Source organism: Rattus norvegicus, chromosome 8 (genome assembly GCF_021556685.1).
Source record: "Rattus norvegicus strain SHRSP/BbbUtx chromosome 8, alternate assembly SHRSP_T2T, whole genome shotgun sequence".
In the NCBI taxonomy this organism is placed as follows: Eukaryota; Metazoa; Chordata; class Mammalia; order Rodentia; family Muridae; genus Rattus; species Rattus norvegicus.
The window spans coordinates 87,127,100-87,139,327 of record NC_141541.1 but is presented as its reverse complement, the minus strand read 5'-3'; the positions used below and the strand labels follow the sequence as shown (position 1 = coordinate 87,139,327).

The 12,228-nt window shown below is 43.0% G+C and overlaps 1 protein-coding gene across 5 annotated transcripts in view; it reads left to right on the top strand.

The window, feature by feature from the left end:
• Nucleotides 1-10,884, top strand: part of Slc17a5 (solute carrier family 17 member 5) — a 35,233-nt gene extending 24,349 nt beyond the window's left edge. For 2 of the 5 annotated variants that reach the window (XR_015626801.1, XR_015626800.1), the window contains 3 exons: nucleotides 1,641-1,806; nucleotides 8,149-8,239; nucleotides 9,254-10,287. Coding sequence is in view for 3 of the 5 variants with exons in the window: in NM_001009713.2 (NP_001009713.1) it covers nucleotides 1,641-1,788; nucleotides 8,149-8,239; nucleotides 9,254-9,391 (377 nt within the window). In the remaining 2 variants the exon portion in view is untranslated. 5 annotated transcript variants of the gene reach the window in all.
• The last annotated feature ends 1,344 nt before the right edge of the window (nucleotides 10,885-12,228 follow it).

Sequence of the window (12,228 nt, the reverse complement as noted above, 5' to 3'; positions counted from 1 at the left end):
GGCCAGCCTGCTCTATATAATAAGTTGTACACCAGAACTACATAGTAAGAGTCTGTCTAAGTAAATAAATGTAAATTTGGGGCTCAGCCATTAAGAGAACTGGCTGCTCTCACAGAGAACACAGCTTCAGTTCCCAGAACCCACACAGCAGTTTACGACTGTCTGTGACTACAGTTCCATGGAATATGAGGCCCTCCTCTAGCTCCACAGGCACTGGACAGACATGTGGTGCACAGACATACACACACAAGTAAAACACCCATGTGTTGTTGTAATAATATAAAAAATAAAATGCTGTCTTTTATCGCGCTCTAGATCCAGCAGCCCAGTGCCCCAAGATATCTGCTGGCTATCTTGCCAGAAGCATGCATTCCAATTCTGTGGCGATCCAGACCGGCCACCCCACACTCCCTTACACTTAAATATACACATAAAAGAACACACAACACAATAACCTTTGACCCAATTGGTAAGATATACTTGCCCACCTAAACATACAAAGCCCAATACATATCCATCCCTTAAGAACATTCGTGACAACCTGTAAAGGTACAGCGTAGAATCTTAATGTCACCCGCCATATTGTCCTGCCACGGCTTCTCTCTCTCCCTCCGGTCTCTTCCTCCTTTCCTTTCCAGTCTCCTCCTCTTCCTTCTAACTTCTCTCCTGCCCATCCTTCCTTCTCCTCCAATGACAGGCCTCCTTCTATTCTGTACCTGCCCTTCACCTGTATTTTACAGATTCAATGGAGAGAAGGTTCTGGTGAGTCCTGAGTACATGACTAGGCAGCTGTCCTTGGGGCAGTGGAATTAGCATCAAAATACAGATAACTCCAGGGCAAACCATGACACCCATTTTTTAAAACTGTATGGTGAAAAGACCCATTCTAGGGAAATTCTTCAGACACCTGCTGAGCCCACACCAGGAGTTGCTACTACTCTGACTTTGATCATCTGTAAAGGAAATAATTTCCCTTTGGGTTCAATCTGATCTTTTTTCTCCCATGGACCTGCTGTGTGTAATAATATGCATTTTGTTATCAACTCCTAGAACCAAGATGGATCAGATTTCTAACTACATCCAACAAAGTTTATTATTTTTGTAAGATTTGTATGTCTGTCTGTCTGTGTGCTCTCGTGCATGCATGCAGGGCCATTGCAAAAGCCAACGGACCATCCTGGAGCTGGGATGACAGATGGTTGTGAGCCACCCAACCACCCATGAGTCCTCTGGAAGAGCAGGAAGCACTCTTAGCTACTGAGGCATCTCCAGCCCCCAATCGAGTTCATTGTATAATTTATTTATTTTAATGATAGGCCCTTTAGTCACAGTCTGTATCATCTGTTGCTTCTCCCTTCCACTCTGATTTCAGTCTTTGTGTCCTTGGTGGTGAGCTCTGTAGATGCCGACTGAGTTCCTATCACATGCAGATTGAAGAGCACAGCACTGGGAGGGTTTCCTTTTCTGATTACATGAGTTATATCCCGTTTCCTGCCAGGCTCTCTAGTGAGAAGACACTTTAGTCTTCCAGGCAGTTCAGTGTTTGTACAGTAGGTGGCAGCACTGTCCAGTTCGGGGTTTTAAATTGAGCAACTACCATAAATGGCGCTTCTTTTTCTCTTACACCTCTATAACTCCAGGAATGGTTGGCCCTGCAGTTTTCCTAGTCGCGGCTGGATTTATAGGCTGTGACTATTCTTTGGCTGTTGCATTCCTAACCATATCCACGACGCTGGGAGGCTTCGCCTCTTCTGGATTTAGCATCAACCATCTGGATATCGCCCCTTCGTGAGTACAAGCCCAGAGGTGTGCTGGGAATGGCTACAGTCTCTTTTCTTATAGTCATAGTAAGACATAGATAACGGGGCTGGAGAGATGGCTCAGCGGTTAAGAGCACTGACTGCTCTTCCAGAGGTCCTGAGTTCAAATCCCAGCAACCACATGGTGGCTCACAACCATCTGTAATGGGATCTGATGCCCTTTTCCGGTATGTCTGAAGACAGCTACAGTGTACTCATATATAATAAATAAATAAATCTTAAAAAAAAAAAAGACATAGATAACGTAAAACTTGCCACTTGAGCCGTTGTTAAGTGCAGGTCGGTGTACACACTACCGTTTGCAGCCATTGCACCTGCAATGTTCCGGGGCTTAGTGGAACATGTCCATAATCCTAGTATTCAAAAGGATGACAGGTTGGAACCAGCCTGGCCTACAGAGTGTAAGCCTGTTTCATAAAAGCAGAAAAACCATGGCTGGGACATTTAAATAACACAGAAGTCTGAAGAAACAGTGCAAAGAAGTTAGCCAAGCAAAAGGAATTGTGTATCAGCTGGGTGTGGTGGCACACACTTTTAGTCACAGCCGGCAAGAAGCAGAGGCAGGTAGATCCTTGAGTTCAAGGTCAGCCTGTTCTACAGAATGAGTTTCAGGACAGCCAACGCTACACAGAGAAGCCCTGTCTCAAAGGGGGAAAAAGCAAAAGGAAAAGAAATGAAGAAAAGAAAGAGTATATGTAGAGGTCGGGGACATAATTAAGTGGTGGAACATTTTCCTCACTAAGAATGAATCCTAGGGGGGCTGGGGATTTAGCTCAGTGGTAGAGCGCTTACCTAGGAAGCGCAAGGCCCTGGGTTCGGTCCCCAGCTCCGAAAAAAAGATCCAAAAAAAAAAAAAAAAAAAAAGAATGAATCCTAGGGTTGTTGGTTCCCAGCGCCACAAAACAGCGCAAAGGGCTAGTATTCTAAACAGGAATTTATAGGAGAGGTGTCCTGTTATGTCAATGTCATATAACAAAAGAGGCTTAAGCAAATGAACCTCATATTCCATCTAGTTCTGGGACATGTATTATGAGAAAAACATTGTATTGTTTTGTTTTAAGATAAAAGAAACCTAACCCAAGCATGTCGATATGCTCACAAAAGAAAGCCAGTGAAATTATATATATATATGTATATATATATGTATATATATATATATATATATATATATATATATATATAGAGAGAGAGAGAGAGAGAGAGAGAGAGAGAGAGAGTTGAACCTAGCACTTTACACACACTCTATCCCTTAGCCATAGAGAAGGAAGAAGAAAGTAATGGGCTCCAGTTCTTCTGTGCTCCTCCTCTACAAAGGTGCTACGGGTGAGCCCGAGGGCATCCAGAGGCCAGAGAGCACCAGGGGACACTGTTCCACTTCCCCTGGATCTTTTGAGCCTTGAGCCCCGATCTTGGCTAGGCTCAAAGCCAGCAAACCCCCAGCAGTCTTGCTTTATCCATTCTCTGTGAGGCTGGAGTTATCGGCATTTTCAGGGATGCCTTGCGTGTCTTATCTCATGGACACTGAGATTCTAATTCTCATCCTCACGGCAGCCCAGCAAAGTGCTTATAAACCACTCATAGTTTTCCCAATAGACAGGCAGTATTCCTGTTAACATGAAATGTGTGCATGATGGTATTTTCCAAGTCCTTCAATTTTAAAACAGGCTAGCCTCAAACTTGTATCAGTCCCCCACCTCCACACCCTGCTTGCTGGGATGACAGGTATGCACCGCTGTGGATGAAACCACGATTTACCTATGGTTAGTTATGGTGCCGGGAACTTACAGATTTCTCAGTTGCTATGTCCACAAGCATCTCACACTCTAGTACCAGAAAATACTGACTGAATCTGTGCAGCGTGTTTTCTCACCTGTAGGCGTCCGTCTTCAATGGCACTTCCTGGCCAAGGGGAGTATAATACTTGAATGGGCGTCTTGGTGCTGACATTTAGGATTTCACAGCGTCCGTCTGTACTTACGATCTGTCAGTGGAAAGCCCTGGCAGCATTGCAGCTGGTTCCTCCTCCTGCCAAGGTGCTAATGGTTTAAAAAAAGAGAAGGAGAGAGGTCCTGCCAAGCTTGGTTAATTTAAGCTGTACTCCCTGAGGGGAACGAGCCAAAAAGATCTTGGCTTGGTTATTATATGGTTTGTATATGGGCTGCAAGTGTAAAAATATGGATGTTTGTAGATGTCTGAAAAAAGGCACAGCAGAATTTTTATTATTATTGCTATTATTATTACTATTACTATTACTATTAAGGAGTCTTTCCATTTAAAATAAGAAAGCTATTTCAGATCAGTAGCTGACAGCCTAAATGCCAAGGGTCCTAGTAGAAGTTGCAGCTTCTCACAGTAGGACTGCATGAACTACTGAAACATTTCTTTCATTTGGGCCAGGAATTTGCTCTCCAGTCCTCGTGGTCACCTATGTAAATCACTGGAGCTCCTGCAGGACTTTGCAGCGGTATAGGTGAACATCATGAAAATGTGCTCACAGGCCATCTTGGGGGAACCACAATTAGCTGAAACCCTCCACCTTCCTTTATTTCTTTAACAAAGCATCGAACTTAATTCAAGGAGCCCTCTAAAATCCAGACTGTAGATCATGTACCTGGGAGGGACACAGGATTACATTAAATAATACATCATCAGGGGAATCTGTAAAAGCCAGAGAAAAAAACACATGTAACCTCAGTAGAGAAAGAGAATCGTTTATAGAATGAACTGCTTCATACAACAGTTGGTAGTAAGACAGCAGCCCTGGTATGTAATCAAAAAAAATGTTTATGGCTGTGTATGATGATATACACCTGTAACCCCAGCACTCAGGAGGCAGAAACAGAAATGGAGAGTTCCCAGCCAGCCTCATCTGCCTCAGAATTTAATAATGAGAGGGCTTGAGGCCTGGCTCAGTGGTTAAGAATGCTTGTTCTGCAAAGGACCTGGATTCAGTTCAAAGAACCATCCATAACTACCGTTCCTGGGGATCTGACTCCCACTTCTGACCTCATGGACACATAGTAGATACACATGCAGGCAAAACATTCATATAAAATATAGATTAACTTTTCAAAAAGAATACAGTAATAGGGTATCCCTGGAACTGTTCCCATCCAGAAGTCTCCCTCACATTTTCATATACACTTACTGCTCTTACATCAGACCCAGAATCAGTTCCCTTCACCCACATCAGGAGGTTCACAACCAGCTGAGATTAGTTCCAGAGGAGTCAAGACATTCTGTCCCACATCAGGCACCTGTACACATGTGGAACACACAAACTCATACAAGCACACACACACACACACACACACACACACACAAAATTTAAAATATATATTTTAAAATAATAAAATGCATTTGCTCTGCTCAAAATAATAAGAGGAAAACGTTTATAGCAGTAAACTTTATTGATGAAGTACTAGATACATGGTTTCACTTTGGGAAAATTCAGCAAGTTATATATTGATAGATTATGTTTTTCATATGTGTATTATGTGGTGGTCATCTTAGTCCTGGTGGTGGTTGATCTCGTTAGCCCAAACTCAGATTAATGAGGTGCTAGTAATCAAGCCCAGTGCTTTGACATGCTAGCTAAGCTTTGTACCAACTAAGCTATGTCCCCTGAGTCACTTGAAAGGAATTTTTTTTTTTAAGTAAAATCTGGTGGAGTAAGAGGTAGAGAGCTCAGCAGTTAAGAGCACTGGCCAGGGGGCTGGAGAGATGGCTCAGCGGTTAAGAGCACTGACTGCTCTTCCAGAGGTCCTGAGTTCAACTCCCAGCAACCACATGGTGGCTCACAGCCATCTGTAATGGGATCCGATGCCCTCTTCTGGTGTGTCTGACAGCTACAATGTACAATGTACTCACATACATAAAACACGTTAAAAATTAAAAAAAAAAAAAAGAGCACTGGCCACTCTTCCAGAGCTTCTGAGTTAAATAAATTTCCCGCACCCACATGTCAGTTCATAATCTGATGCCCCCTTCTGGTCTGCAGACAAACATGTGGACAAAGAGACTATATACATAAAACCATAAATCCTTTTTTAAAAAAATCTGGTGCCATATATGGGAACAGCTGTCTACATGAGACAGTAAACAGTCTGCTGTCCACTGGCCCAGGGTCACATACCATGAATGGTGGAGCTAGCAGGCGTATTTGTGTTCCTACTTATAGTAGGCTCTTCAGTCACTACGAATCCTTAGTTCTTCATAGGACAGAAATCCAGGAAGGCCTTGTCCAGCCTTCTTTAGTCTACGTTTCTTAAATACAGCATATTGAACAACAGGACACAATTGGTTTAGGGTTTTAGGTTTTGGGGGGTTTTTTGTGACAGAATCCTGGGATTTTCTATGTAGACCAGGCTAGCCTTAAACTCAGAGATCCTCCTGCCTCTGCCCTCCAAGTGCTGGGATTAAGGTTTGTATCGAAGCATTGATGAAAATATCTGATTCCAGAGGAGGGGCTGTGTGAGAGGGAGGACTACAATCAGGGTGTAAAGTGAATCAATCAATAATCAATAAATGGAAAATTTTTAAAACAGGAAAAACAACAACAAAAAGAATATCTGATTCCCTAAGATTTACCCTTAAAATAAATCTCTGCATTTGAGAAAGTTTCCCCAGCTTATTAAAAAGTCTGTCTGCCAATGTATAGAGTAGACCTAACATGAGTACTAGGACAATGTGTGAAGATTTACATGTCAGCAAATATGTAATTAGTGAAACAAGTGAGTTGCGAAATTGTATATTTAATGTGATCTCATGTCTAATTACATACTTGGAAATATAAGCACACACCAGTAATGAGTATATTTACCAAGGTGCTAATTAGATGGTTATCTCTAAATGAAAGAATTATAGACTTTTACTTTCTTAATTTTTTTTCTTGTCTATATAATTTTCAAATTTTTTAATTAAGAAAACTGTTGAAATTGTTCTGTAGCACTGGGCGGTGATGGCGCATGTCTCTGATCCCAGCACACAAGAGGCAGAGTGGGCGGATAAGGCCAGCTTGCTACAGAGCTACAGAGAAACCCTGTCTCAAAAAAAAAAAAAGAAAAGAAAGAAAATAAAGAAGGAAGGAAGGAAGGAGAGAAAGAAGAAAAGAAATGGTTCCATGGGTAAAAAGCTTGCCACTAAGCATGGTGACCTGAATTTGAGCCCTGAAACACACATGGTAGAAAGAGAGAACCAAGTCCCAAAAGTTGCCCTCTGACCCAAGCTAGCATGATGTGGCGTACACACACATGTGCATGCACACACACACGCACACACACGCACACAAATATAAATTTTAAATTTTTTAAATTCAGTTTTGTCACAGGAAGTAGCTTTTTAGATGCTAGAGACTGAAGGAATGCAGGACACTGGAATGCAGGACACTGCACAAGGGCTCTGCCGCACCCCCAACACATGATTTGTTCCTTTCTTGCTTTAAAATAGGATATTAGGGAGCCCAGGCTAACCTCAAACTTGATAGGTAGCCAAGGCTTGCCTTACACTCTTGATCCTCCCGACCTTCCTCTCTCTTCACCTCGCTATTGCTGGGGTTAAAGGTGTGCCCCTCCATGCCACACTGTGTCCCACTGTGCCCCCACCATGCCCCAATACAAAGTTTTCTCTTTTAAGCTCCTGATAGATCCAGAGACGAGGTTAACAAAGTTCTCTAATAAGAGGAATCATATTAGCAGACCTGTTACCACAAGTGCTGTTTTATGGGCCTTTCTGGTCATTTATTTTTATTTCTAACCCAGTGTAGCCAATCTTACAAAAGGCTCTGCCACTGACCCACCTTGCCTCTAAGGTTGATTTCTTTGCTCAGGCACAGGTCCCCCTGGACTTTATCTAACTACAGACAGACATTGGTAGTTCTTGCCTTTAATCCCAACACTCGTAAGGCGGAGGCAGGCAGATCTCTGTGAGTCTTAGGCAAGCCTTGTTTACAGTAATGAGTCCCAGAACACAGAGAGACCCTGTCTCATGAAAGAAAGAAGGAAAGGAAAGAAAAGAAAAACTACATGCAAGGTTTTTCGTTTTTCGTTTTTGTTTTTTTTTGTTTTGTTTTGTTTTTTGGTTTTTTTTTTTTTTTTTTTTTTTGGTTCTTTTTTTTTCCGGAACTGGGGACCGAACCCAGGGCCTTGCGCTTCCTAGGCAAGCGCTCTACCACTGAGCTAAATCCCCAACCCCAGGTTTTTCCAAATATAAAATCCTGTGAGTCATTTCATAGAGACAGAATGTCTCAGCACAGGCCGAGAATGGAGGAGTGTCTGTAAAAGGAGCTACCCTTTAACACAAGCCTCCCTCCGGGAAACTCTCTCCCCAGGTATGCCGGCATCCTCCTGGGCATCACAAACACGTTTGCCACCATTCCCGGAATGATTGGGCCCATCATTGCTAAAAGTCTGACCCCTGATGTAAGTAGAAATTTGGCTTTTAAACTAAAAATATTTGGAAGTTTCACATCTGTGTCAGATTGAGTTTACTGTAATGATAAAATTATGAGTTTTTTTTTTAATGTTTATTTGGATGTTTTGTCTGAATGTTATGTCAGTTTATGACTAAACTGAATGTTTGCAGTGCCCAAAAGAGCCTAAAGAGGGCCTCGGGCTCTATCGGTGTTAGGCAGCGTGTGAGTGCTTGTTAGCCATTGTGTAGGTTCTAGAAACCAAACCCAGGTTTGCTACACAGGAAGAGTGAATGTTCTTAAGCACTGAGCCAACCATCCTGACTTTTATGAAATTTTTTGTGTCAAAAATATAAAGTAAAATAAAGTTGATGGTGAAAGCTGCTGCTTTATTGGGTGGGACTGTGAGTCAGTGATTGGAAAAGGACGTGCCTTAGTGACTACAGAAGTGTACTGTGTGCACGTTAGAGGAGGTTCCTAGAGGAATGCAGGAAACCCTGGGTTTGATTCCCAGCATAAAACTGGGCATAATGGAGCAGTTATAATATCCGTAATCTCAGCACAAGAGAAAAAAAGCATACTGCTTTCAGAGAACACTGTTTGGGGGTTAGGCAGAAGGGTGGAATTAAATGAAAATCTTCAGCCTGGGGCTCAGTACATTGACCAGGCCAGCTATGGAGACAGTGCTGGCTCATCAAGGTGGTTCAGTGGGTAGAGGCACCTGCCCCAATGCCTGAGTCCATCCATCCCTCACCACTGAGGGCAGCAGCCATTAGCTTTGTCTGGGCTTTTTATAGAAACAGCGTCATCAGCCTGCACTCTGTTGCTCATGTCTGTATTAGCCGGCTCGCCCTCATGGTCAGTTGATAGTGGACTGAAGAAACGTTTCACACCAGTCCTCCACTGACAGGTTTTGCTTTGCTCCAAGCACAGACATTTGTGAATATTTCTATTCTCACAGCCTTGGAATTGCATCCTTTTTATACAAACATTTTTTCCCTTCGCCTCCTCTTTCCTTGTCCAGAACACTATTAAGGAATGGCAGACTGTCTTCTGTATCGCTGCTGCTATTAACGTGTTCGGCGCCATTTTCTTCACACTGTTTGCCAAAGGAGAGGTGCAGAACTGGGCTCTCAGTGACCACCACGGACACGGAAACTGAAGACGACAATAATTAATATATTTTTATTTATCATGGAAACTGAAAGTGCCTTTGATTGCATAATAAGCATTCTATGTGAGGAAAAAATAGTACTTATATTTGTAAGGTAATCATGAAATGTTACTGGTTCCAAGATCATTTAAAATGAGCTGGTTTTAATTATCACTAATATATCTGCCAGACCTTACACTTGGGTTCACACACCAGGCTGCAAGTAAGGCAGCATAATAAAAAGGTAAGGGCGTAGGAAATGAAGCTGAAGTGGAACACACACACACACACACACACACACACACACACACACACTTGTTTAATTAAATTAGATAAATCGTCTCAGCTCTTGCTAAATACCTGTTTTTGTCTACCTCCCTTATAAAAAATGGTTGCCAACTCTCCCTAACACATAGATCTCAATAACATCTCCGTAAAGCTGCCAGCCACAGTAAGAGTTGGCCTGGTACCCGCACTGAAGGCCCCGTGCCCAGGCAGCTGCCAAGCACCCCCTCCCTGACCGCAGGGCTGGAATGCCCAGCACTCATGGGGTGGCTTCCAAGTGCAGGGCCAGTGACAGCATTTGGCTGACACTCTTCCCCCGTGGCTGTTAATGTGTAGATAAAGCCCTAAGTGGACTGGAGCGGTGGGATCCCCAGCTACTGTCTTGACACTGCCAGCCAGCCTTGGCAGCACCCAGGCCTGCTACTGGAAGGTGATCTACAAAGCAGAATCGTGATACCCAGTCAATCACAGAGAACATCCTCGATAAAATGACTGCTATGTGAGTCAGAATAAATGTTCACATGCAGGTTTTTCTGGCTACGTTAGAACTTATTGGGGTTGGGGATTTAGCTCAGTGGTAGAGCGCTTGCCTAGGAAGCGCAAGGCCCTAGGTTCGGTCCCCAGCTCCGAAAAAAAGAACCAAAAAAAAAAAAAAAGAACTTATTTAAATGTCTTTCCCTCAGTCTGTCTTGATTTATGCTTCTGGTCACAGTTTAAAGTGACTTTCAGGGCCAGGGGATTGGCTCAGTGGTAGAACACTTACATAGGACTGTGGTCTGTCCAACAGCAAAATGGAGGTAAATGACTGGGCACCCAAAGCTGGTAAATCATGCAGCTTCCTCTGACCAGAGTTTCCTGGTTGTTAGGCATACTGTAAGAGGTCCCTGGTCTGTGTGGTGGCTCATGCCTTTAATCCCAGAACTTGGGAGGCAGGGGCAACTTCAAGGCCAGTCTGGTCTATAAAGGGAGTTCCAGGACTGCCCGAGCTGTTACTCAAAAAAAAAAAAAGAAGAAAGAAAAAAACAATCCAAGGATTGAACACCTGCCAGATGTTTTGTTGTATGTGTTCAACACTTATCTGTAGCATTTTAACTAATGAATGTTAATGTATGATGTAAATACATTTATATAAATTTGTTTTTAATTTGTAAATAGAGTATTAAGTTGCCATGTGACTTTTTTTTATAAATCATCAAAATAAATCCTTTTGCATTAAATTTTTGTGCTTCTAATTTATTTTATTTTATGTGTATGATGTTTTGCCTACAGGTACATTTGTACAACATCTTCATTCTTTGCTTCCCAAGGAGGCCAGAAATGATCATCAGCTCCCCAAGAACACAGTTATAGTTAGGTATGGGCTGCCATGTGGGTGCTGGGAATTAAACCCAGTCCCTCTACTAGACCAGCCAGTGCCTCTAATGTCTGAGCCATCAGATCCCTCTGCGGTCATCTTTGTATCCCACTGTTCTGTCCACAGTGACAGTTTTACATCTTTTCTGCTTCCTCTGGAAACCATCCTTCCAGCTTCAAACGCATCTCTGCTCCAACCTGGGACATCGTCAGAAATCTCCAATCTCCCTGGAGACGCAGCACATGGGACACTAGCTGGACGCTCCGGAGAACCAAGGTTTATCCAGACAACTGTTGAGGGGGTCTCTATTGCCAACTTTCTGCCCTCCCTTCCTAGTTCTAAAAATGAGTCCAACCTTCTCTCTGAAGAACCTGCCAGCTACCGGGCTTGGTGGTGCACAGTTTTAATCCCAACACCAGCCTGGTCTACAGAGTGAGTTGCAGTGAGTTGCAGGACAGAAACCCTGTCTCAAGGAAGAGAGAGAGAGAGCGAGAGGAGACAGCATGCACCAGGGTGACACACCTGGGATCCCAGTATTCTGTAGGTTGGTTGAAGCAAAAGAATCTTGAGTTCAAGGCCAGACAATGCTACATATTAAGTACATATTAAGGCCCTGTCTCCAAATATATATATATATATATATATATCTTCCTCACCAACTGATCCTTCCCCACCTTGTCCAAGGACCGACTTTAATAATTCTTCTTTCATTTGCTGACTCTATCACTGATTCTTCCTCTTTTCTACCTCAAAAATAATTACAGGCCCTCTCTAGATTTGAAATAAAAATAACATGTCCTGGAAACATAAGAAATCTATTTGCAGAATATCTCTAAATAACAGGAAAGAAGAAATTATGGCTACCTGTGTGGAGAGAGGATAGGCCACTAGGCTTCACAGACTGCATTTAAAAAGCAAACTGTGGGACTGGAGAGATGGCTTAGCAGTTGAGAACATTTGCTGCTCTTCCAGAGAGCCCATGTTCAATTCCCCATACCCACAGGGCAGCTCACAACCATCTGTAACGTCATTTCCAGAGGATCTGACACCCTCACACAGACATACATGTAGGCAAAACACTAATGCAAGTCTGAAGTTTTGTTTTGTTTTGTTTTTACCTTTTCACCAATCCTACGAATCTGTGGCCAGGGCTGGACGTAGCTCACTGGTGGATCACTTGCCTCGCATGTACAACACCCTGCCTCCA